This window comes from Solea senegalensis, linkage group LG19, assembly GCF_019176455.1.
Source record: "Solea senegalensis isolate Sse05_10M linkage group LG19, IFAPA_SoseM_1, whole genome shotgun sequence".
Classification (NCBI taxonomy): Eukaryota; Metazoa; Chordata; class Actinopteri; order Pleuronectiformes; family Soleidae; genus Solea; species Solea senegalensis.
In genome coordinates this window covers 3,197,983-3,225,978 of record NC_058038.1, presented here as the reverse complement: position 1 = coordinate 3,225,978, position 27,996 = coordinate 3,197,983, and the positions used below count along the sequence as shown (strand labels likewise).

At 41.9% G+C, this 27,996-nt stretch overlaps 1 protein-coding gene across 3 annotated transcripts; it reads left to right on the top strand.

Annotated features, from left to right (window-relative positions):
- Positions 1-91: 91 nt before the first annotated feature.
- Positions 92-26,259, top strand: slc1a9 (solute carrier family 1 member 9). 3 transcript variants are annotated; one of them, XM_044050062.1, is made up of 11 exons: positions 92-196; positions 7,569-7,727; positions 9,130-9,282; positions 9,516-9,772; positions 11,465-11,570; positions 11,857-11,983; positions 14,052-14,285; positions 16,084-16,278; positions 24,508-24,642; positions 24,740-25,178; positions 25,847-26,259. In XM_044050062.1, the coding sequence occupies exons 2-11, from the start codon at positions 7,574-7,576 to the stop codon at positions 26,030-26,032; spliced, it is 1,986 nt and encodes a 661-aa protein (XP_043905997.1). In that variant the 5' UTR covers positions 92-196; positions 7,569-7,573; the 3' UTR covers positions 26,033-26,259. The 3 variants fall into 3 exon arrangements, with proteins under 3 accessions (XP_043905997.1, XP_043905996.1, XP_043905998.1); XM_044050061.1 differs by lacking the exon at positions 92-196 and adding an exon at positions 3,912-4,038; XM_044050063.1 differs by lacking the exon at positions 92-196 and adding an exon at positions 6,019-6,033.
- The last annotated feature ends 1,737 nt before the right edge of the window (positions 26,260-27,996 follow it).

The following is a 27,996-nucleotide window of genomic DNA, read 5'->3' as shown; positions in this document are numbered from 1 at the left end:
GGGAGGTGGGAAGAAGGGAGGGAGTGAGGGAGGGTGAGATCAGTGCATCAAGCTGTCGTATTAATCTGTAAATTTTCCCTCAGATGACGCAAAGACTGTGACTTCGCCTCGCGTCGCCTCTTCATCTCCACATCCCTCCTCTCTCTCTCCCCCGATGCCTCGCTCTCCTCAGACAGGGGACAGAGTCACACAGCAGGTAAGTCTTTCTTTCACCAGTGTCCTCCCATTCATCCATTCATTCATTCATTCATTTATTCACTTTTTGAGTTTTAAACCAGTTAGTGGGGTTTGTTTTAGTGCTCCGTCGTCCTGAAGATGAAGTGTTGTGTGTTTGAAGAGCAGCAGAAAAAGAAAAATCATAGAAAGATCTATCTGCACAAGTGATTTGTTGCTTTTTAAATCTCTTGTTTGAACATTTTATCTTATCAGTTATCGGCGTCGACCTCAGCCTCAGGATCACAGAGCAGGTTTTTTTTTTTCTAAGACCTAAACGAGAAGATGGATTTACTGCGCCGAGACTGTGAAATTCAGTCCTGCTGCGTGCGGCGAGGGGCGATGCAGAAGTTGCAGAGGAGACAGATCAGAAAAGGGTGAGAGAGGGAGGAGGAGGGTAAAGAAAAGAAAAGAGAAGACTAGAGCGAGAAAGAGAGGAGGAGAGTGAGAGGAGAAACGGAGAGTTTATAAATAGCAGAGCTTTACAAGGGTGAAGAGAGCAGATGTGAAAGATGGTCTGTGCTTAAGGAGTTCAAACATCAGATTAAAACACTCAGATTATCTGCCTCAGAGAGGGAGTGGGTGGGGTGGAGGGGGGGAGCAGTTGTTGGACACATGCTCACACACACAGATGAAGAATAAATCACACATAAGCCCAAGTATATTTATTTATTTATGTTTTCATTGACACTTCATACGCACACACTCAAAGATCGCCCGTCCATAGTTTTTTGATTTTCTAGATATCACAAACAGTCTATGGGAGTTACGGTAATGCGAAGTACGCATGTCAAATCCTGTCTGTGACACACAGAAGGGTTAAATGATTTGATATTGGAAAATACAGCGAGATCCTCCGATATGACAAATCTTTTGTTATTTTTGGAATTTCCATGAAGAATAGTATAAAAAATAACCACCCCTAATTGTTCCAGTCTTTGGCATCCTTCCCTTGGGGTAGTAAAATGGTGCAGTACGGTCAGTGTGGAGGTAGACCGGCTCCATCCACAACAGTCAAGCTGATTGGGCGACAGAAAAGTGTCACTCCCTTGCAGTCAAGTTTGAAGTCTTGTTGAGACAAACACCCGCAAACTGAGCAGGAAAAAAAGGAGCTGCTGGACGTCCTCCTTTGTTGTCTGTTGTCTCCAATTTGATGTTGTTGTTCTTTGAGGTCACGCCGGTATGGTGTCGCACTACGTGGCCATTGGTCACAGCCCAAACACCAGCTACCAAGTAAAAGTAACAAAACTGAAATGCAAGTCTGACCCAGGACTACCGTTTCAAACTGAACAGTACCATGATGGAAACAAAGCATATGCTGCTGCTTAGATACGTCTTGTTGAGACAAACAGCCATAAACCAGGCAGGAAAAAAGAGCTGCAGTGGACTTCCTCCATTGTTGTCTGTTGACGGTTACAGCGCACACCCAGAAATACCGAAATGTAGGTACTGTTCTTAGTCAAAACGCAAGCCTGACCCAGGGCTTTACATTCCAAATCGAATTGTACCATGATGGGAACACAGCTGGTTTCATATGGCTACAGATGATTCCTGCCAAAATGGAGTTGTTTTGGTGTTGCATGATGGGATTGCATGATGTCGGCCCTGGAGCTCTGTTAAGTAATACATAAACGTTTTTTGTATACACGGTTTTCCTCAAACAAAAAAGCAGTGTTATAATCTATCTAACATACATAAAGCATGTATCATGGAGCTGGCCCCGCCATCCGCCACGGTGTTAAACAAGCCACCCGAGGATGCGCACTCACCCACGTGTGATTGACACTGACCTCTGTTGAAAGGGTTAATATGCAGCGTTTAACCGTGCTGCTGCCGAAGCCGTGACGCAGACACGTGTTTAATGGCACTCAAATGCATATGTTTGAGGGCATTAGGTTCATCTCTGCTTGTGCTGGGTGGACAGTGAGTAGTGTGTGTGTGTGTGTGTGTGTTTGAATATCTGCGTCTCCAGAAGTTTATTGGTGGGGAAGAACTCATAAAGGAACATCCCTTTCAACGGCGGGAAAGTGGTCACTACACAAACAGTTGAAATGGTTATGAGTTCCCGGGTTGTAACAGCTAGAAAAGCTGCAACGTGTTTATGTGTTTTAAAGGTCCATTGTGTAATATTTAGTAGGGTTCCTTGAATATACTACCCATAAGTATATTTATATAAGGGCAGCCTATAGCCAAGTGGAAAGAACTTGGTCACCCAATCCCCATTGTTAATTGAACACTCTAACTTGACTCAGAAACTTAGGGTCAAGGTAGTCACAAGGTAGCCATGATTGGTTCAGTTTGGTACTGTACGGATACGTATTTCTTTGCGTTTCCATTCGGAACCAAAATGACCATTCTTTGGCACCCGTCTCTTGGGCTGCCAGGGTAAAATGGTACGGTACAACAAGTCAGCTGACCGTGCGACATAAAAATGTCACTACTTTGCGACCAGTGTGTCTTCTATTTTCATACAAAAGCTTGATGTCTTGTTGAGACAGAGGGCCACAAACTAGACGCTGGACGTCCTCCATTATTGTCTGTTGTTGTCCAGTTCCGTGCCGTCATTCGTTGTCGTCGGTTACAGTCCACACTCCGCCTACAAAGTGAAGGTACTGTTCTCAGTTGAAACACAAGCCGGACCCAGCGCTTTACCATTCCAAACCATACTGTGCCATGATGGAAACACAGCATAAGTTGCAATTTCGTTTTTATTCACCGAGCTACGTGTGTGTTTGATCGTGTAGTGTGTGTTGTAGCCCTGCTTTGACCATCATTATCATCATCATCATCTGCCTTTCTTTGTGGAAGGGGTGGAGGATGGTGGGGTGGGGCTGGGATTATATCTCGATCCCTTTGCAAAGCTCACACCAAACAATCAACCACTGGAAATAATCCTCTGAGACGATCAGACACCAGCGCACACACACACAAACACACAAACACAGATGTCTACTTGGTGACAACACACTGAAATTCATATTTATAAAATACGCAGACAGGGATTCAGAGCGAAGGTGAACATTGTGGAAGTCAGTTTCATGTCTTTGCTGAGCAGTTGATCTGTCAATATGAACAGTGTCTAATATTTTCATTAGACATTACTGATTCATAAACATTTACATGACATCATCATGATGTAGTCGTTCCAGTGATTACGTTTTCTCTTAAAGCTGTCTGAAATTATGAGACCAGCAGCATTTATGGATTTACTGCAATTATCAGCCATTGAAAGTATTTTGTGTTTCAATTATATATTATTACTATTATTATTATCATTATTATTATTATTATCAGTATTGTCTTCAAATGTACAAGAAAAAAAAATGAAAGGTCAAATGTGCAAGAATTTTATGTAATATTCTTGTAATTATGTAATAATATTCGTGGACTTTCTACAAAAACAAATTTAAGTTGCGCATGATTATTGGGGGCGGAGTTTGCAGTTTGATTTTTGATACCTAAATTTCTAAATAGATGAACAGTCACAGATTATCAAAGAATTCCAGGAGTATGAGTTGAGATCAGGGGCAGGCAGATTGTGTGGCGAGGTATTGCTCTGCATATAGACGTCATACATCCGTCTGATCTCTTAAACCAACGTCCACGATTGGTTAGACCTGGTTGAATCGTTAAAGTGGATGAATATAAGTGGGGCTCGGCTGAAATCTGCAGTTGTTTGTTCGTGTTCTGCTCTCATGTTGTGTGAACATTCAACTACAGCAGCAATGTTGGCTCATTTACAGTGAGCAAATTCCTCCTGGTTGATTAACTCGTTCTGTCATCAGCTCTTCCTCCTGGAAACCATGACGATTAAGAAGATGTGTCGTAAGTACATGACTTATTGTGACGTTATCGTGTCCTCCGTAGGTCATCATCACCAATCTGAGGTGTTTACGGTAAAGCACCCTCCATTATTTTGCCGGGTCACTTTGGGAGACACTCTCTTTTCTCTCTTTTCAACCCTCAAACCCTTGAGTTTTTTGGCTCTTTTTGCTCTCACCACTGACATTTGTTTCCAGAATTCTCAAAAACCTTCTCGGCTTCTCTTCAAAGGGTTGTGCCTCTTGGCATTGAAGTGTAATACCTGTTTCATGTTGCTCCAAAATCCAGGATTTACTAGAAGCTCCTTGACCAAACGATCTGAACTTGCTGACTTGTAATATGGTGCAACAAACCTATTTACTACAAGTCCTTTGTTGTTGTGCTGATACTTTGAACAGCATCTGTTTCTTTTACTTCGTGGAAAGCTTTTCAGGGAAAAATGGCAACAAACGTCTTCACTTTCTGGTTTCCTCAGCTGAGCAGAGCTGCTTCTTAGCAGCCGGCTACATTTCATCTGGAAGCAGCTCTGACTTTTCCTGGAGCAGGGAAAATAATCTGTCTGTTTTTGAGGGGTGGAGAGAGGAAGACAGATTTGCAGAACAGCTTTTAGTTCCTTGAGTGTGTCCTTGCAGTCCTCAGCACCGCTCTCCAAGTAGGACACATGCTCTTGCTTTATTTTTTTCAAGGCCTGCCCCTGACCTATCCAGCTTTCACTCCTAGAGATGAGACATGCAGCGTTATTCCGATAAGGGATTATCTGACCTGATTGGCATCGAATATTGGAAAAAGAAATACATTTGCATCCCATGTGACCAGTACACAAAAATGTCTGCCACTTAGTTAGAACATTATGTTTTTTAATTGCTGGTTATGTAGCTTGGTGGTAAATGGATCAGCACAAAATGTCTCATTAACATTTAAGCTGTTCAAAAGATGTAACAGACCGATCATCTGTAATTGTAGCAGGTCCAGCAGTGTGATAACATCAAGTAAGAAATATACAGGATGTTATACGTACATGTCAGGGACCGCAAAGGGAAGGGTTGGAAATGGAAAAGGAGGTAAACCAGAGGGACGATGAAAAATTGAGGACTTTGTCATCCAAGCTGTTCGCTATACACTTTTACGATGCTCTAATGTTGCGTTCCATTTACACCAGAGGTTGGAGGTTCAGAACTTAGAGTGACATCACATTCCAGTTCCAGAGAAGTTGGGGGAAAGGTCACTGTCTTGTCATCGCTAGCAACGCTCTACACAGTTTTTGGCACACAAACTATTGTAAAATTAATTTAAAATGAATACTAAAAATACTGGCGATTGTATGAGTAGAACCCCATGTCTGGTTTGGAGAGGTTGAGCCAACTTCTTGAGCCGGAAATCCTAACCACAATTCTGACTTCTGGCTGCAACTGGAACGCACGATAAATTGTCATATACCTTCATCAGCTCGCACCGAGGAGGTCAGGATTGAGAAACCCTGCCTTGTGTTACTGGTTTTGACACCTTACATTTTTTTACCTTGAAATCAATTATTGGCCCATTGTCATTGTGCCATTCCCTCTTCTGATTGTATTATTCTGCAACGCATGTAACAGATTAACAACCCTTTTTGTGTTTGAGAGCTGTACTCGTCCACACCTGGTTTTAGCCACCCACAAAAGGCGAAATCCCTCCACGCCGCTCGTTCCACCGTCTCTGTCTCCGTTCCACTTTCTCTCATGCATCACGTCATAGTGATGCATGCGGTCGACAGACGTTACAGAACAACGTTCATGCTAAGAATGACATAAGGATTGAAAAGAGGATTTGTGAGGACTACAACAGTGGACCTCCTCCCCCCTCCCTCCCTGAGGATTATATCTCTGCAATTGAAATTTGGCCGGACATTCTCCGCCTCTGAAAATGTAACATTTTTCAGAACCTGGTGGCTGGTGAATGCACGAGACAGAGATATGACCAGAGGGAGCGGGAGTGGAGGTCAAAACCAAAAACGAAAAGGTAACACCTTTCACACTCGACCCCCCCCCGTGTCACGCTGGACTTGTGGTGGACGTGTGAAATCGAATCCATTCAGCTGATGGATTATAATCATGTCTGATTGCAATTGACTCAGTGAGTCAGTCTGTTTGTAAATGTGACACTCATACATCTGACGGGGTTTTGGCGTGGGCGTGCTGCTCTCCAGATGTGTTTATATACGACTAATGTTGGTGGGGGTCTCTGTCGAGAAGATATGTGCAGTGATATTGCACAGTGGACACATTCTTGCTTGTTCAGGGATTTCGTCAAGTTGGGGTAATTATTTAATGCTGGTGAGGAATGTGATAGCTTTAGGAACGATGCTTTGTTGAAGCGCAGGAGCTGAAAAAAAAACCTTTCCAGCAATAATGTTTACACTTGACGGGCGTTTTTAGGATTTAGGGTGAGAGTTCAAATGAAAACAGTGTGCTTTAATGAATGTGAATATCAATATTGTTAAGGTTTTCTATGGAATAAGATTATATTTGTGTCAATATATTCTAACAACACTTTTTAAGAAGCAAATAAAATATTGATTTAATCATTCAAAAATATTGTATTTTATTGTTTGAAGATACAAAATAATTTTAATAAGTATTTAACATTTATAATCTGACAATCTGACGTTAGATCATTATTTTCTTGGATGTCGACAGCGACTCCAAGCCTGTGACAACTTCCGGTCCATTAAGCTGTCGCTCCAAATATCAGTAGCCAATCAGCAGGCAGCTTCCTAAGGCCCACCCACAAACAAAAAACAGTGCACAAAACAAGTGAGGGAGCACAAAGAAGATTTTAGCAATTTTCCTGGATGGAAAAAAAAGGTACGTGCACTTGAAATGGGGTACAAACAAGGTGAAATTCAGAAATTACTTTGTGTTTATTTTCAATAGAATAAAAACTTAAATAAAAAATATCGTATGAACTTGTTTGACAGAGGATTTGGACCGTCACGTGTACATAAAGGTCCCAGATTCCAGCTTTAAGTAACTTGTGTTTAGACTGGTCAAACCTGTCAGTCACAGACGGTCCGACCGCCTGAGCCCACGTCTCGTGACTCATTCTTCACTGCACTCATCGGTGTTATCGCTTTCTTTGACGGTAGCTTCTGACTGTGTTGTGTTTAGATTCTGGCACCATGCCATTCCCATTTAAAGAGCACGATGCACAGATTACATCTCCTGAGTTATTGCATCATGTCCTGTTTAACCATCGCCTGCTGTGTTTGGGTTCCTGTACTTCCCTGAGGAAACCTAAACCAAATACTGTAAGGAGATTTTTGTCATGTAGGTGAGTGATAGGTGTCCCTGGTTGTCCCTAATCCCCATATAAGACCAACCAGCGTCATTGTCGCCCACAGGAGAAGAATGTTTTAAAAACGGCCTGTAAACAATCCCGTCTTCACATTTGACATATGAGTTGAAGAGTCACGGACCGACACGTGCTTAAGGACGTGGATGCATGTGTTTTCTGTGTCTCGGTGCAAAAACCTGTTCCACCCACTGTCTCCACAGGCAGGATGACAAACCAGGCGACGGCAAACCAGTCCAACGCAAACAAGGCCAAGGAGAAAGAGGAGAGCCAGCGAGATGACAACACGGAGGTTGCGTATAAAGACGCCGGCCACTGCAGCCGCGACACCCACAACCTGCTGCTGGGACTCACTGTCATGGGTAAGATAATAGTTTGTCCCACTGTTGGCGACGTCCTGTCCACAGTTTTTTGACAAATCAATATGAATTTTTTGTGATGAGTAGGTGAATACCCAAGTATCCAGCCATCCATTTTCTACCAATTTATCTTTCACAGGAGGGTCACAGAGGGTGCTGTGCCATAGGGCAATAGGCAGGGTACAAACCCGGACCACATAGAGAGACAAACAACCATTCACTCTCACACCTAGGGTACATTTAGAGTTTCCAATTTACCTAATCCCCATATTGCATGTTTTTGGACTGTGGGAGAACATGCCAACTCCATGCAGTTCCAACCAGGGCTCGAACTCTGGTCTTCCTGCTGCAAAGGCAAGAGTGCTAACCACCACACCAACCGTGTAGCCCTCACCCAAGTATGTTCCCACTACATTTAGTTTACCCACTGATAGCTGGCTAAGGCCAGCCCGCATCTCCATTAGACTGAGGATAAGAGGCGTGGCCAACAGATGTAGATCAAAATGCCTCTGTACACAATTGGATAGACCGACAACCAATCAGACTAGTGATCCTGTGGAGTAAAAGTACAAGTTGCTAGAAATAGTACAGATACATGAATTTTAAAAGTATTTGTAGTTCTATACAGATCCAGAGAGTTCTTCCGGATCAAAATGTAAACATTTCAGATATAAAGGGTTTATAAAAATGGTCTTGCTGGAGGTTTGCGTCTCACTGAGTCCTCAACCTCTCTACCAGCTAATGAAAAATAGATGTAGTGGCAATAAAAGTTAAGTCATCCAGCTTTTCGGTTTCCCATAGTTTGACGTCCCTAATCCACACATTCTTAAGTGATTAAGCTGTTCATACATTTGTGGTTTTCGGTTTTAAAGCCGTTTGTGAATATGAACGGGCACGGTCCTGAATGTACAGAGTCTGTGATCTTTTTCCCACGAGACCTCTCAGGCTTGTTGTTGTCTTTGCTCTGCCTCTGTAAACACTTTGGTATGTTTCTGCATAGCTGTGTTCTTTGTCCACACAAAAAGAAAAAGGCCCCAGAGAGTGGAGAAGTGTGTTATTTTTGTCCATCATTTGTCACACGGATTCAAACCCGTTTACATTATGCTACACGTTTCTCATTAGTCATGTCGGGTTTAAGAAGCAAACAGTTTTGGGAGGCCATAGAATTCGGCTTTTATGTCCACTAATGTGTTTGAGACCAAAGCTCTGTCAACTAATAGTTTCCGATAAAAAGAAAAATGTGGCCCTCATTTACAACTTCAACTTAATTTATCGACACCATAACAACATGAAAAATATATTATTTATTTAGTTATTTTTATGTTTCAACTAAAACAAAAAAAAACAACTGTCCCTTTTATCTGTTTCCAAAAAAATAACTAACAAAGTCCCCGCTTCTCCTCAGGGGTCGTCATGGGCGCGGTGTTTGGGATGCTGCTCCGCTACACAAAGGTGACAGACACCAACACGCTCACTATGGTCTCCTTCCCCGGAGAAATCCTCATGAGGATGCTGAAGATGCTCATCCTGCCGCTCATCATCTCCAGTCTCATCACAGGTGTGTGTCAAATGTACAGCAGAACACACACATGCTCGTGTAGGTAAAACCATTGTTTGGATTCAGTGTGTCTTTTATGCCAAATTAAATGTTGGGAATTCTGTTCAATATATATAGTAATCCTTAAATTTTTGACGCCAAGTGTTGTTGGTGTCATGTGACTTGGTGTCCCCAGAGGACCGCGTCAGGAAAAGCGAGTTATTTTTGATGATCGGCCCTCTGTTGTCTTTCAGGACTGGCTGGTTTAGACGCCCGCTCCAGTGGCAGGATGGGCAGTAGAGCCATGGTCTACTACATGTCCACCACTGTCATTGCTGCCGTCCTCGGGGTCATCCTGGTGTTGGGAATCCACCCAGGGAACCCCAAACTGAGGGGGGGCAGCACGTCGAGCCAAGCCCCAAGGAACCAGGAGGTCAGCAGTCTGGATGCCTTCCTCGACCTGATCCGGAACCTCTTCCCTGAGAACCTGGTGCAGGCCTGCTTCCAACAGGTACCGTGGCTTTATCTCTCTGCCTCTTCCTTTGCACCAAACATTAACATACCAATCATAGAACAACTTCCAGCTTTTTAACTGACATCTGTAATCATCAAATACCACGAAGAACTGACATTTTAGCTTCTGCAATTCCTTAAACACTGTCCAAAAATGTTTGGCAACCACTGATTTGACTCTCTCTATTAAAGTGACCTAATCCACAGTGATGTTGTCCAAATGATCAGATTTCAAAGCTGCATGAAAACCTTTAGACAGTTCCCATCAAGTTTTCATGAAAAGGTCACAGTTGAAGACATAACTATGACCATTTCAAGGTGTTTCTGACAGAATGACGGAGCTGTAGTGAGTTGTTAACGACTGGCGATCCTCCGGAGACTCGACTTGTCCTCCAGACTTCATATGCAATCTTTTCGACATGTGTTACTTCATTTGACTCCATTTGAACCAAAAGGCCAAGGCTACATTCTCCGCATGTCTAATCCTGAAAGAGAGGCCTTTTGAAGTGTAAATATCTCAATATTTCAAGATGTTATGTCATATATTTTTGGGTAAATATGGTTTGTAGAGTAAATATGTAGCTACCGCCCGTGTCCTATGAGGTCAAAACGTTCACATCCCACCATTAAAAAAGCTCACAAATGATCAAGCTACATATTGTTCAGTCTTTTGTTTGATTTGCAGATTTGTAGATTCTGTATTTCTTTCCCAGGCAGAAGTCTTTGTGTAGATGCGAGAGTGGGTTTTTATCTTCTCATCTGAACTTTTTTCCTCCTGAGATTTAGATTTCTAACTCTACAACGTAAATAAACTGCTGTTTTACTCGACTGAAGATGGAATATGTTGCATTGATTGTGTTGTTAAAACAGTGTTTAGTCATGACACATTAAATAAACTACACAAGCATTGTATTAATTGAATTTAAATTAAATTACCAACCATATTTCAGTGTTTGAGGGACATTAATCTGAGTTGTATTGGAAAATGTCCTGACATTGAAAACCACAGCAACAACTAAACTCGACTAAAATCCACATCTCAATCCCGTCTGTGAGGGTCAGCCCTTCTGCTCCTGCTAATCTCTTTACATCTGTAACACCATATCCTTATTTACCACGGCAGAGGCATCAGCTGGTGAACATGAGCTTGTGGACTTGTGCTCTCTCTCCTCTCTGTGGTATTTATTATTTCCTTCTCCTCTCCTCTGTCTTCATCTCACTTTTACTGCGTCTATTGTTTGTACTCATCGGGGATTCATTGAGGTCATAAAAGACATAATTGCTTTAGCAGGAAGGAATCGTCCCTTCCCTTTTTCAACCTTTCACCCGTCCTGTCCTCCTCCTCTTCCTCTTTGTTGTCTTTATGTGAGGATGTCTTGTTCCCTCTTCAGGTTTTTCTGTCAAATACAAACCTTTTACTTTATTGTGCCGGTGCCAAGTTTTTCAGATCTACAGTATCATGTTTTTGCCTTTTTGCTGTGGAATAACATCAGTAGTAGGTGCAAGGATTAATTCAATCAAGTTTTCTCAGATTTTTAAAACTGAACAATTTTTCTTTGTGGGCAAAACAAGACATCATTTCCAGGTGTGTGAAACACCAATCAGCATATTTCAGCATTTTCTGACATTCTGTGGACCAAACAATTTTTTGGACGCTGTGTGAGTTTGACTGTCGGTCTTTCATCTCCAGGTTCAGACGGTGGCGAAAACAGTGTCCGTTCCTGCACCGAACCAGACTGAGCCCATTCTAGTGAACAGGAAGAAACTGGAGTATAAATGGGGCATGAACGTTCTTGGTAAGTGTTTTTTGCTTTGTCTTCGCTTCATCGTCGCACGCAGAAGAAGAAACAGGTTCTATACATACAGGAGTAATTTGAGGTCTGTTAGCCCAACTAACTAGTGTCTTAGTCTGACGGAAATTGGACTTTTAACATGCCTGCACTGACTGTAGGCACTACATACCATCAATCATAACATAATAAACCAATAAAACCTCTGTTATTAAGTTATTGAAATGAAAGAGTTTGCCTTGTGCGTGTAAAGCTGCGTGAGTCGTCACATTCGGTCTGTTTCGTCCTCAAGGTTTGATCGGCTTCTTCATCACGTTTGGCATCTGCATGAGCAGGATGGGCGAGCGGGGGAAGGTCATGTGTGACTTCTTCAACATCCTGAATGAAATCATCATGACGATGGTCTCCATGATCATGTGGTCAGTGTTGTTTTTTGTGTCTTCTCTGTGTGTTTGTCTGTCTGCGTCAGAGCTGTCGCTTTTTACCAAAAAATCAAGTTTGAACGTGACATTCGAAGATACTCGGGGTTTTCGAGGCTGAAATTTTGCAGTCAGCGTCTGTGTGTGTTTGGAACACGGCATAAAGCGCGTCTCTGTCTCTGCTCTTCGTTGGACAACGGCTGCATTGCTTTGACATTCTGGAGATACCACACAAGGAGGTCAGTGACAGTGATGGATAATGGTGAAGACTGTGTACGAGATACACAGAACTGTGGGAAGGAGAAGGAGGAACGGGGTCAAGACAGTAAAAGGGCTGAGAAGCAGGGAAGAGGAAGAGGGAGTAAAGAGTTTCAGTGAAGGACATGGACAGATGGACAGAGAGGGTTTCCCTGGGACATGCTGGAGTCTGTGGTATGCCGGGGAGTAGCAGGAGCCAGGGCCTGGAACAATGTTGCAGGCTCCCAGGGGAGGCGGGGTGGAGGATCTCCAGAATGTAATGGATCCACCAACGGCAGCAGAGCAGAAAGCAGATGTGGGCAGGAGGGCGACAGCAGGACGTGGACAGACGCATGCCCCCTTTAGAGAGCGGCATGACGCCTTGAGGCTTCGCAGAACACAGCGGCCGGTCACACGGAGAGCGTCATGACACTCGAGGACAGGAAGGGGGCGGCGCGGGGAGGGGGGCAAAGCAAGGCGATTGGACGAAAAACAGCAGGATGCTTGTCTCCTCGCGGGCCGTCTACGTGTGCAGCTGGACACCAAAGGAATCGTGTCCTTGTTCGTATCACTCACTCAGTATAAACAGATTACTCACGGGCCTGTGGAGCGAGCCAAACACACAGTGTGCAGTGTATACAAAAACACGCATCATACGGGGAACACATCCATCAGGTCATATACGCGGCAAAACCTCCACCAAACAACTGTCAGTGGATGCCAGCCTCATCGTGACGGGACCTGCTTCGAAAACGGGACCAGGAAGATCTTGGGGGGGGTTTGCCGCTTTTTATTCCCATGTCCCACAGCAATCACGTGTTCAGCAACAACTGCTCGGCAGAGCTGGGAAACCAGAGAGTCAAGAATGTGTCATGTCCTCGTGTAGAGAAAATGTCTCCTTTGACAAATTAATCTCTTTAAATGGTATCGCGTGTAACATTTAGGAGGGTTTATATAAGGCTGTGATCATTTCAAAATAAAAAGAAATGTTTGGAATGAGCCTTCTATATGTCCTCTTTGTCTCCTCTGACTTTGTCTCCCCACTTTACCAAATTTAAATGGTTAAAAAAGTCACTACGTTTTTTAAAGAAAATGAGGCTTTAGCAACATTCTCAGCCAAAAACACACATACATACTGGCCTAGTCACTTTAGTGTGGACCAAAGTCTGCGAACAACGCCTTTCCTGAGTATAAACGTAAACGCGCAGGTATTACACTCAATGTTCAACAAGAAGAAGTCGAGAAGAGACGTTTTTTGTTTTACGGAGCAAAGAAACCAGAAAATAATCAGATTTAAGAAGCTGACAAACCACAGAAACTGGTTTTACACATTTTTCTGTTTATTAACAAACTTGTGCTACTAAAATAATCATTAGCTGTGAGTTTTCTTTGTGTAGAAACAAATGTTTTGACTCAGATGTAAATATTTTCAGGTTTCTTTCCCTTTTAAAAAAAAAAATGTATTAGTCTATCATCTCTGATTACATGTCGATCAAAAATGTGTAAATTCAAATAAGAAAAGGACGCCGAACCTATACAATGAAGAACAGAGAAATAAATCTAGTTTAATAAACATGTAAAAGAAGATACACACATCCAGTATATACACAAATAACTATGTGTACACAAGTAAAGTAAAAGAAAATACAAATAAATAAAGAGAATAGAGGAAATAAATAATCATTTTCCTTCAGAACAATTGAGAAATTAATGGAAAAACATGCCAAAATAAACACAGCAGGAGCAGAGTCACAATGACACATACAAATATTACAGATTAAGTAGTTTATCATATAAAAATGAAAACGTAAACTTCTGTCTCCGTGCTAAGGTACTCTCCCGTCGGCATCGCCTCTCTGATCGCGGGAAAGATCGCGGCCATCGGGAACCTGGAGGTGGTGGCGCGGCAGCTGGGCATGTACATGGTGACCGTGATCGTGGGCCTGGCCATCCACGGCGGTTTGATCCTCCCCGCCATTTTCTTCGGCATCACCAGGAAAAGCCCCTTCACATTCTACTCTGGAATCTTCCAGGCCTGGATCACGGCGCTGGGCACGGCCAGCAGGTATGACAGCCTGCAGGAAGTGTGTGTGCGTGTGTTTGGCATGTGTTAACACATGTGTGTCACATGCTTCTTTTTACTACTCGTCCAGCAGCTGTTGGAGCTACTATGATTGATTGGCGTGGTGTGACAGAGGCCGAAGGCAGGATCTGTATTTACACAACCACTCCAGACATCCATCCTGGAAGTGGTGTACAAAACCCTTTGTCGAAAGTCGTCTCTTACTTTCCATGTTTCCTGCCTGGTCGGGCCTTCTCAGCTGCAAAAAATACAAACAAGTCATTGGTAAATCCCAGTAAACCTTTGCCTCGACTCCCCACTGAAAGAAGCGGAGAGTATCCTGGCAGATATAACTCCCATCCCCTGTTCTGTTCTGTCAGTTTGAGCCTCTGAGCTTGAGGCGCCACAGAGTTACCCCAGCAACCAAAAATGTATACAAAAAAAAAAAATGTATTCCAAGTGCAAAATGCATTCTTAACTCTTAACTCCAAAGTGACCACGGGGATTTTAATCCACAGCTGTAGCAAAGAGAAGTTTTTGTTGTGTCAGTCTATTACAAAGTCTCTCTTATTTCTATTTCTTCTTTCTTGTGACTCACCTCTTACTGTATCTTAACCTGTGTTTCGAGTTGCACGTGGAGCCAATGTTATTAGAGATATAACCAAAAACCAAGGGTGTATGAACGGTCACAAAGCCAGATTGTCCCTAAAAATATTAGCGACGGGGGAAATGTGTGTATGTGTGCGTGGATGCTGTGCGCGAGCGGATCTTGACGAGCGTCAGTGAATGCATCTCAGCCAAGCTCAAATATCGCTGCAAGTCACAGAGGAGACGAGAGGGGGAGAGAGAAAGAGAGAGAAAGAGAGAGAAAGTGATGTTCTGTTGTGACAACACAGCGGTGAGTTTGTAGGGCCAAACCTAAAGCACACAGGCAAATCTTTTTGTATTCAAAGTCTGGGTTTCCCCGGGTTCTTCCAGCTTCCTCCCACAGTCCAAAAACATGCAGTTTTGGGGATTAGGATTAGGTGTGTGAGTGTGTGAATGAACGGTTGTTTGTCTCTATGTGTGGCCCTGTGATGGACTGGCGATCTGTCCAGGGTGTGACCCTGTCTGTCGCTCTATGTCAGCTGTGCACCACCACAGCCCTCAGGTAGAAAATGGATGGATCGATTTATCTTAGTTTGACGTAAATTATTTGAGGTCAGATTATAATTTGAACCCTGATTTTAACTATGTTCTCCATTTAATGTTTATTATGCTGGTGAGAGAAAGGCAAATGTCCACCTTGGTGGACAATAAAGTTCTATTCTATTCTATTCTATTCTATTCTATTCTATGACATATCAGGACAGCAGAGCCAAATGTGTGCTGAGCACAGACAGACAGGTCTGTGTCAGATGCACGTGTCTTGTGTTGTATGACGCGTCTGAGCCTCAGGATTAGTTATTACCAGCCAAACTGGCCCCACTCTATCACGCTTCGCCTCGCTCAGCTCGGCCTGGAACTCTCCCTGTCTGTCTGTCTGTCTGTCTGTCTGTCACTCTGGCACGTTACTGAGGCTGCAGTGAATGTGGGTAAATCCTATCAATGTTTTCTCTAATTATATTACGGCCCTGCGCTCATGGTGGAGTATTGCAACAGTGGCCTGTGCACCAGCTGTTAGGAGGAGCGACTCATATTTCCCTCAACATCACTGTGTCTTTTCTGTCTTTCACCACCTGTCCACCTATTTTATGTCCTTCAGCAGAGTCTTCGCTGCTGCTTCCTGTACATCTGCAACCTGTCCTCTTTGTCTCCTCAGCGCCGGTACGTTGCCTGTCACCTTCCGCTGCCTGGAGGAGAACCTGAAGATCGACAAGCGCGTGACTCGCTTCGTCCTGCCCATCGGTGCCACCATCAACATGGACGGCACCGCGCTGTATGAGGCCGTGGCGGCCATCTTCATCGCCCAGATGAACGACATCACCCTGGACGGTGGACAGATTGTAACGGTCAGGTAGGTTTTGTGGCCGTAGTGAGATAACAGGGCTTTGAAGAGAAGTATAAATGGCATAATATTGCAGATCCGCACCAGCTGAAGTCTTAAAAATATGTTCTTTGAGGGTTCTTCATTATTAAAAGAAGCTTCTTAAATGTGAATATTTGCTGGTTTCTTTGCTCCGTATAACAAGAAATCATTAAAACGGAATCGTTTTAGTTTGTGGGCAAAACGAGACATTTTGAGAATGTGTCACTTGTAAACAACTAGCTCTCCCACACCAAAGTCCATTGAGAAAATAGTAATATTTTACCAGGAGTTGTCCATCCACTGCTGCCTCCATCATTAAGTTCAAATATGTTATTCTGTGACTTCGGTGTTTGAAATCCTTTGTTCTGATTCACCTCAGTGACACAAAGTGACCACACGAGGCAGCAGTAGACCAGCAGCTCCTGTGTCCCTGTGAGCTTAAATCATCAGTTTTCTTTTTTTTGTGTGGGAGAGTGAGTGGTTTACAAACTTCTGTTTCTTGTTGTAAAAGTCAAGTTTACCACATCTTAAGAACATGTTCACGTCTTTATCTCACTGTTAGACAGAATTTTACAACATGAAACTGAAGTTTGTAAACCACTCACTCCCCCACACCAAAGTGCATAGAGAAAATCAGCAATATATACACAGGGGTTGCTATCCACTGCTGCCTTCATCACTAAGTTCAAATGTGTTATTTTGTCACTTTGGTGTTTGAAATCCTTCATTCAGATTTAAGTCAGTGACACAAACTGACCACAGGAGGCAGCAGTAGACCAGCAGCTCCTGTGTAACCAACACACTCTACTCCAACTTAAGTGTACAATATCTTTAGTTGGATTCATGTATTAACTCATTAGTAAAGTTTCAGCTTCTTAAATGTGAATATTGTCTGGATTATTTGATCCATGTAACAAAAAAAATTCAACATTTTATGGTCCAAACAACTGATTCATTAATCAACAGATAACAAAATAGTTGCAGCTCTAATCTTAAACTGCATTATCTTTTCGTTGAACATCCTTTTCTTAGTGGAAACTGAAGTTTGTGACTCCCCTTACTCCCCCACACCAAACTCCATTGAAAAAAATGTTTTTTTAATTAAAATGTTCACATTAAACAGACACATTTTTTACAGACCATCTTCAATATCACCATGTTTAACAAAATCTAAGAATCTTTCCCAAATGTCTTTAAATTCACAGGATTTGTTTTCCTGAGTTAGTCTTTCTAAAGCCAGACTTGATGTTAGATTTCTCAGGCAAAGGCAGATGGTAGGAACATTAACTTTTTTCTAGCACAGGGCAAAAATCTGTGTTTTTAGCTCGCAGGGGCTCAGTGTGGCTGCCAGTCGACTGCTGCCTTGTTTCGTTAGTTTGTGCCGTTGACTTAAACCTAAACAAAGGATTTTAAACACTGAATACACAATGACATTTGAACGCATATTGATGGAGGAGCAGTGGATCAACAGCACCTGTGTGCTGTGTTGTAAAATCGCAGATTTTTTCAATGGGCTTTGGTGTGCGGAGCGGTCACAAAGTTTCCGACTGTAGGTGAAGTGGTAAACATATTTTTTTAAGATATCATACTCGTATATGAGCCCTTTGTTAAGTGTCTAAATAGCTGTTTTAGCTGTTGGCAGCCATGATTTATGTGTGTGGGTTTCTAGGTGAAGGGGGGAGACATGTGTGAGTCAGAACCTCGTACAACCACACCTGGAGTATCTCTCTTACACGTCTCTGACGTCAGAATCGGAGGAAACTGTGGTAAAACAATGGCTGAAACTGCCCACAACCAAAAAAAAAACCCTGACATACACACCCCCCGCTTCATGCCGTGATGGATCAGGTGCAGAGGTGAAAAACTGTAACTGGATCCAGAAAACCTCTCATATACGATAAAAAGAAAATGTATGAAGCATTAATGTTGGGCTGAGCACCGTTTCCTTCAAGGCTAAATAATTATTAAATGTTATATGTGTGTTATATTATGTGCCGTACCTGACACGTTGATCGCGATGTTGAAGGTGGTTCTTCTGTGTGTGGCATTTGCTCCGTCAGCGAAACTAAAAACAGCAGGGGTTTCAGAGTTTCTACACAGGAGGTGAAAGTGATAAAAGGCCTAACGTATGTGTTACATTAACCACCGCCATTATTACTCCATCCCATATTTTTCTTCCCTGGCAGTTTTACAACATCACATCATAAAGTCTTGCAGTGCTGGAAAAAGGACCTTTTATTTTACCAACGATTATTTTGACAAAAAAGAAAAAAGCTAATTTCCTGTGTTGGTAAAACCCCAATTCCTCTCATTCCGTTTTTCTCCACACAATTTTTATTTCTTGACCTGAAACATCTACAACATGAGGTTTCTTTCTCCCTTTTTTGTGACGTCCTGTAATTACGTATGGCAATACAAATTAAATCACTAAGAAAAAAACGACATTCATGTAAATTTACCAACATTTCTTGGTAATGTAATTTTCACATTTTTGTGTGGCTTTAAAACATTTTTTAAAGAAAAATTCTGAGGTTGGTAACATTTTTGGTAACCTAAATTCATTATTTGTATTCATTATTTCAGATTAGATTAGATTCATTTAGACTTTATTGATCGCTTTTCAACATTATGTCATATCATGTAACATTACTTTTTGTTTTGTGAGTAACATGTTTTTTGTAATCTTACAACTTTTATCTGACATAAGTCTTTTTTTGTTACATTAGTAACATGTTTATATAACATTGCTACATTTTGCAACACTTTTAGGTAACAAAATTAATTTTCCTTCTTCTAATTTTACTTTTAGTAACCTATTTTAATTCTTTTGTAATGTAGGTAACATATTTAAGTGAAATTCCATCATTTTGTAACACTTTTTGTTACCAAGTAATTTTTTTGTAATGTCACAAACATGTTTTTGTAAAATTACAAAGCTTTATTTGATTTAGTAATTTTTTTTTGTGAACAACATATTTAGTAACCATAATTGTTTTGTAATGTTAGTAACATTTTTAGTAACCTAATTATTGTGTATTGTCGGTAACATGTTTTAGTGACATTACAACATGAAGTATGTTGTGAAGTTTTTGTGTAGCATTAGTTCCTCTGCTTTCTCTGTATTTTTAAAATTTGTCCATGTTTTTTAAAAACACATTTTCTAAAAGCAAAATGAGAGTAGAGTACAGATATAAAGTTCCTTTTGTTTATGTCTTAGAATCTAAAAAATAAAATATATTTAATGAATCAATATTCTAGTGGCACTAACTAGAAAGCCACATGACAAAATATCATCATTGCGTTAGAGTTAAAAATAGTTGAAAGAATGTTGTTTTCTCTGCTCCTCACTGAGTTCTAAGTGGAAGTGATTGCTCGGGGTTACGTAGTACGTAACTCTCAAAGCTGCATAAAACGTTTCTTACGTAACTCCTTCTTCTGCCCCTCGAGTCAAAGTGACAATTATAACCAAAAACTCAAAAGACATGTTCATGTGATCCACATGAGTTTTTTAGGTGGAGCCGAGGGGCCAGTTTGAAGCTGGAGGAAGGACGCACTGAGGAAGTAATGGGAATCGTCATTTTCCAATTTCTGAGGCTTCAGAAATTGGAACCAGCCTTTTTGGATCAGACTCGGGCTCGTTGAGGCCGCGGGTCACAAACGCTGCTGATGGTCTTTTCATTATTCGTCTGTTTACCACCAAAATCCAAAAAATATCTTTTTGTGTCATCTGCGGTGCAGAAAAAGAAGACCCACATGTGCCGTGTGAATCTGGTGGGTTCAAAAAAATGACGGCGCACGGTGACACGCGGAGCGCTGAGATCTGACGAGCAGCAGTTTAGACAAGGGGAATATCGCAGTTTTTTGATCGGTGTCCAAACCTGGAGCCTGGAGTCACATCTGGGACCAACATGAACTGATAATTCCTCTAATTGCAGACATGTCACGACAAGCAGCATTCTTCTGAGCATTAAGGATCTAAGTCATGAGACATTAAAAGTTTTGTTTTGTTGTTGACAAAAGGCCATTGAGAACTTCTCATCATTGCCGAATTTCAAACACACGCACTTGCTTTTTCTTCAAGCGCTTCGTGTATAAACCGCTCAAATTTAACACATGGAAATACCAGGCTGTTGTTGTATGGAACCTTTGTATTATCATTATTATTATTATTTATCAACATAAGAACTGAAGCAATCCATCAATGTCTCAATTAATCAGCAATTATTTTGATCGTCAATTAATCCATTGGAGTGAGTTCTGTGATTTCTGCTTCCTGAATGTGAATATTTCCTTATTTGTTTGCTCTTTTTTGACACTGAACTGAATATTTTTAGGTTTAAAGAAAAACAAACACATTTTTTCTGCATTTTATGGATGAAACCTACAAAATGAATCTGGAAAATGATCAGCAGATTGAGCTATTAGGAAGTCGGGACTGGGAGTGACGTCACCTATGAGTTCATTGCATCATCCCCAAACCTAACAGTTCCACTCAGTGGGAACACCACTTAACAAAACCAACGTCAAAATTTGAATGTTGGTGTTTGACCAGAGAGAGGCAGTAGATAACACTGATTTTTATGTATATTTCCAATACACTATACACCTATAAAAGAAGTTGTTTCAGGGGTTTAGTTAGTCTTTAAATAAAGGTTTGCTAACTGTCTTGTCGTCTTACAGGTTTCATGCGAAGTCACTCATGCCCTGAATTTATCATTCTGAATCCAAATGGTCCCCAGTTACTTTTTAAAGCTCTGACATAGCGAGTTTATTGGGTTTTCTTGGCGGTTGTTCAGCGCAGCAGACGTGCTCAATCAGCAGCGTAGGCGCTCGGCGAGTTCGCTGATTGGCTCTTCAACCCGGTTAACCGGGGGATTCCCACTATTCTCCGGTTTCACCGCTGACTGTTCTGGTTACTGACAACTCCACGGCCCATATTTGCGCTGATAACTGTGCTTTAAATCGAAGCGTTTGTCCTTGGAATAAATTATTCAGAAACTCAGAGGTGACATTGATCTATGAAGCCTGGATTGAAGTGGAAAAAAGCTCTTATCCAGTTGTTCAACAGCAGTGCAAAGAAAAAGTTTTATTAGGCATGTTTTCAATTTACCTATGAACATACACAGAATCTCTGCTGCTGAGTCGTATGTGTAAGTAAGTACACCAAATATTTGGCAAAGTACTTTGTTGGCTTTGCTACTTTGACTACGTTGGCAAATTCTTCATTGAAGGGTTTTATTGTTGTATTTTTATTATTATTTTGTATTTTTATAGCTTGTTAAAGTTTGCAGACATTAGGAGCAAAACACAGACATCAGGTTTTCAAAAGCTATACTGTATTAGGGCTGCAATCAATGATTATATTCATAATTAAATGATCTGATGGTCATTTTCTCGACTTGGTGTTTGGTGCATAAAATGTTGAGAAATGTTGATCGTATTTCCCAAACCTTGAAACGATGACGCAAATGTCTTGTTTTGTGAAAGTTTATTGTACGACCAATATACCATCATATCCATTTTTCATATTTCTGTTTTTTTCAATTCTCAATGTTTTGTGTTTGGCCCTTTGCTTCTTTTTCACCGGCTCTGCCATGATGAACGTCTAAAGTAACACTATCGCTGCCTTGATCTTATAACCGGTAACTGGCTTAGGGGTGTGTGTGTAGAGTTGTGAAGCAATTTGTGTTTCTTGCAAGACTTTGCAAGACCTCCAGTTACTGACTCTGAAGCTGTTAAATTAGGGTAAAAAATTCTGGCGTATTAAACGCAATGATGCAGTGGTGATGGGTGATGACCGAAATTAGTTGTTCATTGAGCTCCACTGGCTACCCTTAGCCTACAAAGTGCTTCATGGGTCTGCTCCCACCTACCTAAATGCTCTCCTAAAGGCTTATGTTACCCCTCGACTGCTCCGTTCATCAAAGGATTGTTGTCTAGCGGTGCCAACACCACGCACAAGACAATCCAGACTCTTTTCATGTGTCGACCTACCAAACACTGAACAGGAATAGGGGTGCCCCTGTCTATCTTCAAGAAGCTCTTGAAAACCCACCTCTTCCAATAGCATCTTCTGTCCGAGCATTTACCTTTCCCCCTACCATCTTCTTCTGCACTTGGATCCACCTCAGCACTCTCACCCTTTATCAGTCCATTGTTCCTACCTTGAGGCCAAAATTATTTGCCCCCCCTTGTGAAATTAGACAAAACTCTTGATTTCTCTCTGGAAATGACCATTTACAACAAGCGTTTATATTGCATTTGTTTCCAAAATAACAAAGACAAAATGTACACTAAGTTTGAATATTTTATTGATACACTGAATTGAAACAAGAAATGGCAAAAATGAGACGTCCAAAATGATTAGCCCCCTGGCCGTTAATAGTCAATAGTGTACCCTTTCTGAGCCACAACTGACAACAACCTCTTAGAGTGGTTCTTTACTAGGTTGGCACAGGTCTCCTGAGAGATTTTGGCCCATTCTTCCATTGCAAATTGTTCCAGCTGGTCCAAATTGCGTGGTTTCCAAGCATGGACATTCACCTTGAGCACCCGGCACAGATTCTCAATAGGATTGAGGTCTGGGCTCTGTGCGGGCCACTCCAGGACCTTGGTTTTGGTATCCTTAAGGAACTGTTGGACCAATTTGATGTGTGCTTCGGGTCATTGTCTCTTTTCTACCCAGCAACGACCTAAGGATAGACTACGAGCAGATTTCTCCATAATATTCCTTTTTTCATGATGCCATGCACCCGAACAAGGCTCCCTGTGCCCGAGGCTGCAAAACAGCCCCACAGCATGATGCTCCCACCACCATGTTTAACCGTGGGAACTGTGTTCTTTGGATTGAAGGCCTCTCCCTTTCTTCGCCAAACATACGCCACATCCGTGTGCCCAACAGTTTCATGTTTAGTCTCATCAGACCAAAGCACAGACTTCCAAAACACATCTTTACCTTTCAAATGTTCACGGGCAAATTCTTGCTGTGATGTGCCGCTCTTTGAGTAAAGGGGTTCTTCTCGGACGATGGCCGTGAAGCCCACCACGATGAAGAACCCTTACAACTGTGTTCCTTGAAACATCAACTCCAGAAGAGGCCAGGTCAGCAACAATCATTTTGGCAGATGTTCTTGCTGACATCTCTGACGATTTTCCTCTCCAGAGTTCTTGCGCTAAAGACCACACCCAGGTTTGTTTCTTACTGAATTTGTCTCTTTGTACTTGGCAATGATGCAACGTACATTGGTTCGAGACGTGGTGAAAAGCTTGGAAATGGCAATATAACCTTCCCCCTTCTCCTGAGCCTCCACTATCTTCTTTCTGAGCTCAAGACTGATTTAATTTGTCTTTGGCATGACGAGTAAAAGTAATCCTTCTCAATGTGCACAGGTGCCCTGTTCCTTGGATTCCTTTAATGCTGATTGAATGCTCAGGTGTTGTCAGGAAGCCAATTAACTGCACAGGTGTGGTTTGAAACCTGATTGGTTAATTGGGTGTGTTTTGAAAACAAAAATTCACATGGGGGCTAATATGTTTGACCACCCCATTTTTCACTGTATTTGCTAGCCTTAAAATGTATTTCATATCCAAAATGTACCAAAAGCTACTAAATAGTACTGGTGAATGTTTGATTATATCAAGTTTTATCAATGCTGCAAACGTTGGGAAGAATTTTAGGAAAATGTTCCATAATTCCTGGGGGGCTAATAATTTTGGCCTCAACTGACAGGCGGACGGATTTGAGATCCATCCGTAACCCCACCCGGGGGGGGCGGCTCGGAGTAGAACCGCTGGTTCGCCATGTCGAGAGGAGCCAATTTGAGGTGGTTTGGGCATCTGGTTAAGATACCTGGGGAAGTGTTTTGGGCATGTCCTTCTGGGAGGAGACCTCAGGGACACGCTGGAGGGATTATATATCTCTCGGCTGGCCTGGGAACACCTTGGGATTCTCTCGGAGGAGCTGGCAGAAAAAAGTGGCTGGGTTGAGGGCAGTCTGGGTTTCCTTGCTAAAAGGCTGCTGACCCAAGACCCGTACCTGCATAAGCAGAAGACAATGCTGTTTTTCTTCATATACATATACACCCGAAAAAAGTGGTTTAGGGGTTCAGTTTACGCTTTAAACCATAGTTTTGATTTAACATTGAATGTTTTGAAATAAAGATAATGTCATTCCAGAGAATGATGATGTTTGTCTTGTCTCGTCTTATCTCTCCTCAGCATGACCGCCACTCTGGCCAGCGTTGGCGCGGCCAGTATTCCCAGTGCTGGACTGGTGACCATGCTGTTGATCCTGACGGCCGTCGGTTTGCCCACTCAGGACATTAGTCTGCTGATCGCCGTCGACTGGCTGCTGTGAGTCAGGTGTCTGATAGGTGGAAGGGGGGACACATGCGAGTGAAAGGGGACATGACATTTGTAAACCTGACACTGATACTGTTTGTCCACTCAGTGACAGAATGCGTACCTCCATCAATGTGGTGGGTGACTCGTTCGGTGCCGGCATCGTGGACCACTTGTCCAAGGCGGAGCTCGCCGAAATTGACGCAGCGGAAATGCAAATACTCCCGCCAATGGAGGAGCTAGATTTCATCCCACCACCGCCGATCCTCACAGAGTTGGACCTCATGGACCCTCTGAAACCGCCCGAGCTGCCGCCGCGCTCCCCCCGCCCACCCAAACAGAACCACCACGGGCACATCCTCTCCCACTCCCCGCCAGTCGCTTATTCGCCATCCCCTTCTGTCTGCTCCCCGTCACCCCGCTCCATTCGCTCCCCCTCTCCGCGCTCTGTATGCTCCCATTCTCCCCGCCCCTTCCGCACTCATTCGCCGTGCGTCCTCCACAGGTCAGAGTCGGGCTACTGTCCTCTGCCCAGCCATGAAAACCAGGTATTTATTCACATTGTTCTGCTTCAGACTGCATGTTAAACAGTGTAACTTTAATTTTGCTATACAAGGGTTTAAATTGGTAATATCATCACTTTATTTGTTAATGTATTAAAACATTGCGTTATTTGTTATAACTGTGTCATTGGTTACAACATAAAGCAGATTTATATATAAGTGGTGTTGTGTTAAAAACATTTTAATTAGACATTAAGTTTAGTTTTATTGATGCTCGCTTTGCACTCGAGTTTCTGCGATCTTGTCGGGGCTGATTGTTGATATTTGAATTGTCAAATATCAAAATGTGGGTTTTTTTCTGACAAATTTGCACTTCAACTTTCAACTCAAGTAGATCTTTTTAGTTTTACACACTCTACCTTTAAGCCAAATATTAACCACTACACTCACATTACAAGCATTAAAACCTAAGGATATGAATTCAAATTTATATTAATAATACTACATTTTATATACAAAGGGGCGGGGCTTAGCCAGAGGCCAATAGCATCGTTGTAGTGTTCTTTCTTTGTTCCCTGCATGTTTTCAGCTAAAATGAAAACACCTGTTTGGAAACACCTCAGGTTTTTTACGATGTGTTCATTTGTAAATGTCAAGTGTGTTCGTTAGTTGCGACGCAGGTGGTCCACATTTGTGTCTCATTTGTGTCTCAGATTCCCACGCTGCCTCGCTGCTACAGGGAGAGAGAGAGGGAGCGGGAGCGGCGGCGACTGACGAGAGAGAGTGAAACCGAGGAGGACGAGGAGAGGGTTTTCGGTGGTGAAGTGAGCGACGGCGAGGAGAGCGATGACACGGCGTATGACCGGAGACATGCCATCCCACCGGCGGACCTGCCATGATCAGATTTTACCGCCAGATGAAAGCTTCCCCTGCCAAATTGTTTCAGTTTCCACGACACATCCTCCCCCACTTTAGCACACACAGCTCTGCCATGTCAGCCAGTGGACGTCCACTGTGGATCTCTGGTCATTTATATCAATTTTATCTGGGTCAGAATTGATTAATAACTTGATTAACAAGGCAATCAGAGATGGCAGACTTCACCCCATTCACACAACAAGTCTCTGTCGGCCTCTGTTGGTCATATTGGCAAGTGCAGAAACACAAACAGACAAACACACAGAGCCACTAAAAATAATACTTCACTCACAAACATGTGACCTTTTTGGGTGATTTTGGACGAGATACTAAACTATGACATTCGGTGACATTTTGGACAACATACTAAACTATTACTTTTTTGACACATTTTGGAAGACATACTAAACTATGGCTTTTTTGACACATTTTGGAAGACATACTAAACTATGACTTTTTTGACACATTTTGGAAGACATACTAAACTATGACTTTTTTGACACATTTTGGAAGACATACTAAACTATGACTTTTTTGACACATTTTGGAAGACATACTAAACTATGACTTTTTTGACACATTTTGGAAGACATACTAAACTATGGCTTTTTGACTATACTAAACTATGACTTTTTGACTGATTTTGGACTGACATACTAAGCTATGACTTTTTGACTGATTTTGGAAACATACTAAACTATCTTTTTGTGATTTTTGGGCGACATACTAAACTATACTTTTTGACACATTTTGGGCGACATACTAAACTATGACTTTTTGACATTTTGGACTGACATACTAAACTATGACTTTTGACACATTTGGAGAATGCTTTTTGGTGGGCGACATACTAAACTATTGACTGATTTTGGGCGACATACTAAACTATGACTTTTTGGGACATACTAAACTATGACTTTTGACCATTTTAGAGACATACTAAACTATGACTTTTGACATTTTGGAGACTTACTAACCTATGAGCTTTTTGACTGATTTATGACGACATACTAAAAAGCTTTTTGACTGATTTTGGGACTTTTGACTGATTTTGGAAGACATACTAAACTATGACTTTTTGACACTTTTGGACATACTAAACTATGACTTTTTGACACATTTTTGGAGACATACTAAACTATGACTTTTGACACGGAAGACATACTAAACTATGACTTTTTGGACACGGAAGACATACTAAACTATGGCTTTTTGTGACTTTTTTTTGGGCCATACTAAACTGACTTTTTGACTGACTACTAAACTACTGACTTTTTTGACTGATTTTGAGACTGACATACTAAACTATGACTTTTTGAGATTTTTGGGCGACATACTATCTATGACTTTTTGACTGATTTTTACTGACATACTAAACTATGACTTTTGACTGGTGACATTTTGGACTGACATACTAAACTATGACTTTTTGTGGGCGACATACTAAATGACTATTTTTGACATACTAAACTGACTTTTTGGAAGGGACATACTAAACTATGACTTTTTGACTGATTTTGGGCGACATACTAAACTATGACTTTTTGAAATTTTTGGACTGACATACTAAACTATGACTTTTTTTTTGGAAACATACTAAACTATCTTTTTGTGACTTTTTGGGCGACATACTAAACTTGACTTTTGACTTTTGGGCGACATACTAAACTATGACTTTTTTCAAATTTTGGCGACATACTAAACTATGACTTTTTGTCAGACATACTAAACATACTAAACTATGACTTTTTGACTGATTTTGGAAGGACATACTAAACTATCTTTTGTGACTTTTGGGCTGACATACTAAACTATGACTTTTTGACTATTGGACGACATTTTGGGCGACATACTAAACTATGACTTTTTGACAATTTTGGGCCGACATACTAAACTATGACTTTTGACTGATTTTGGGCGACATACTAAACTATGACTTTTTGAC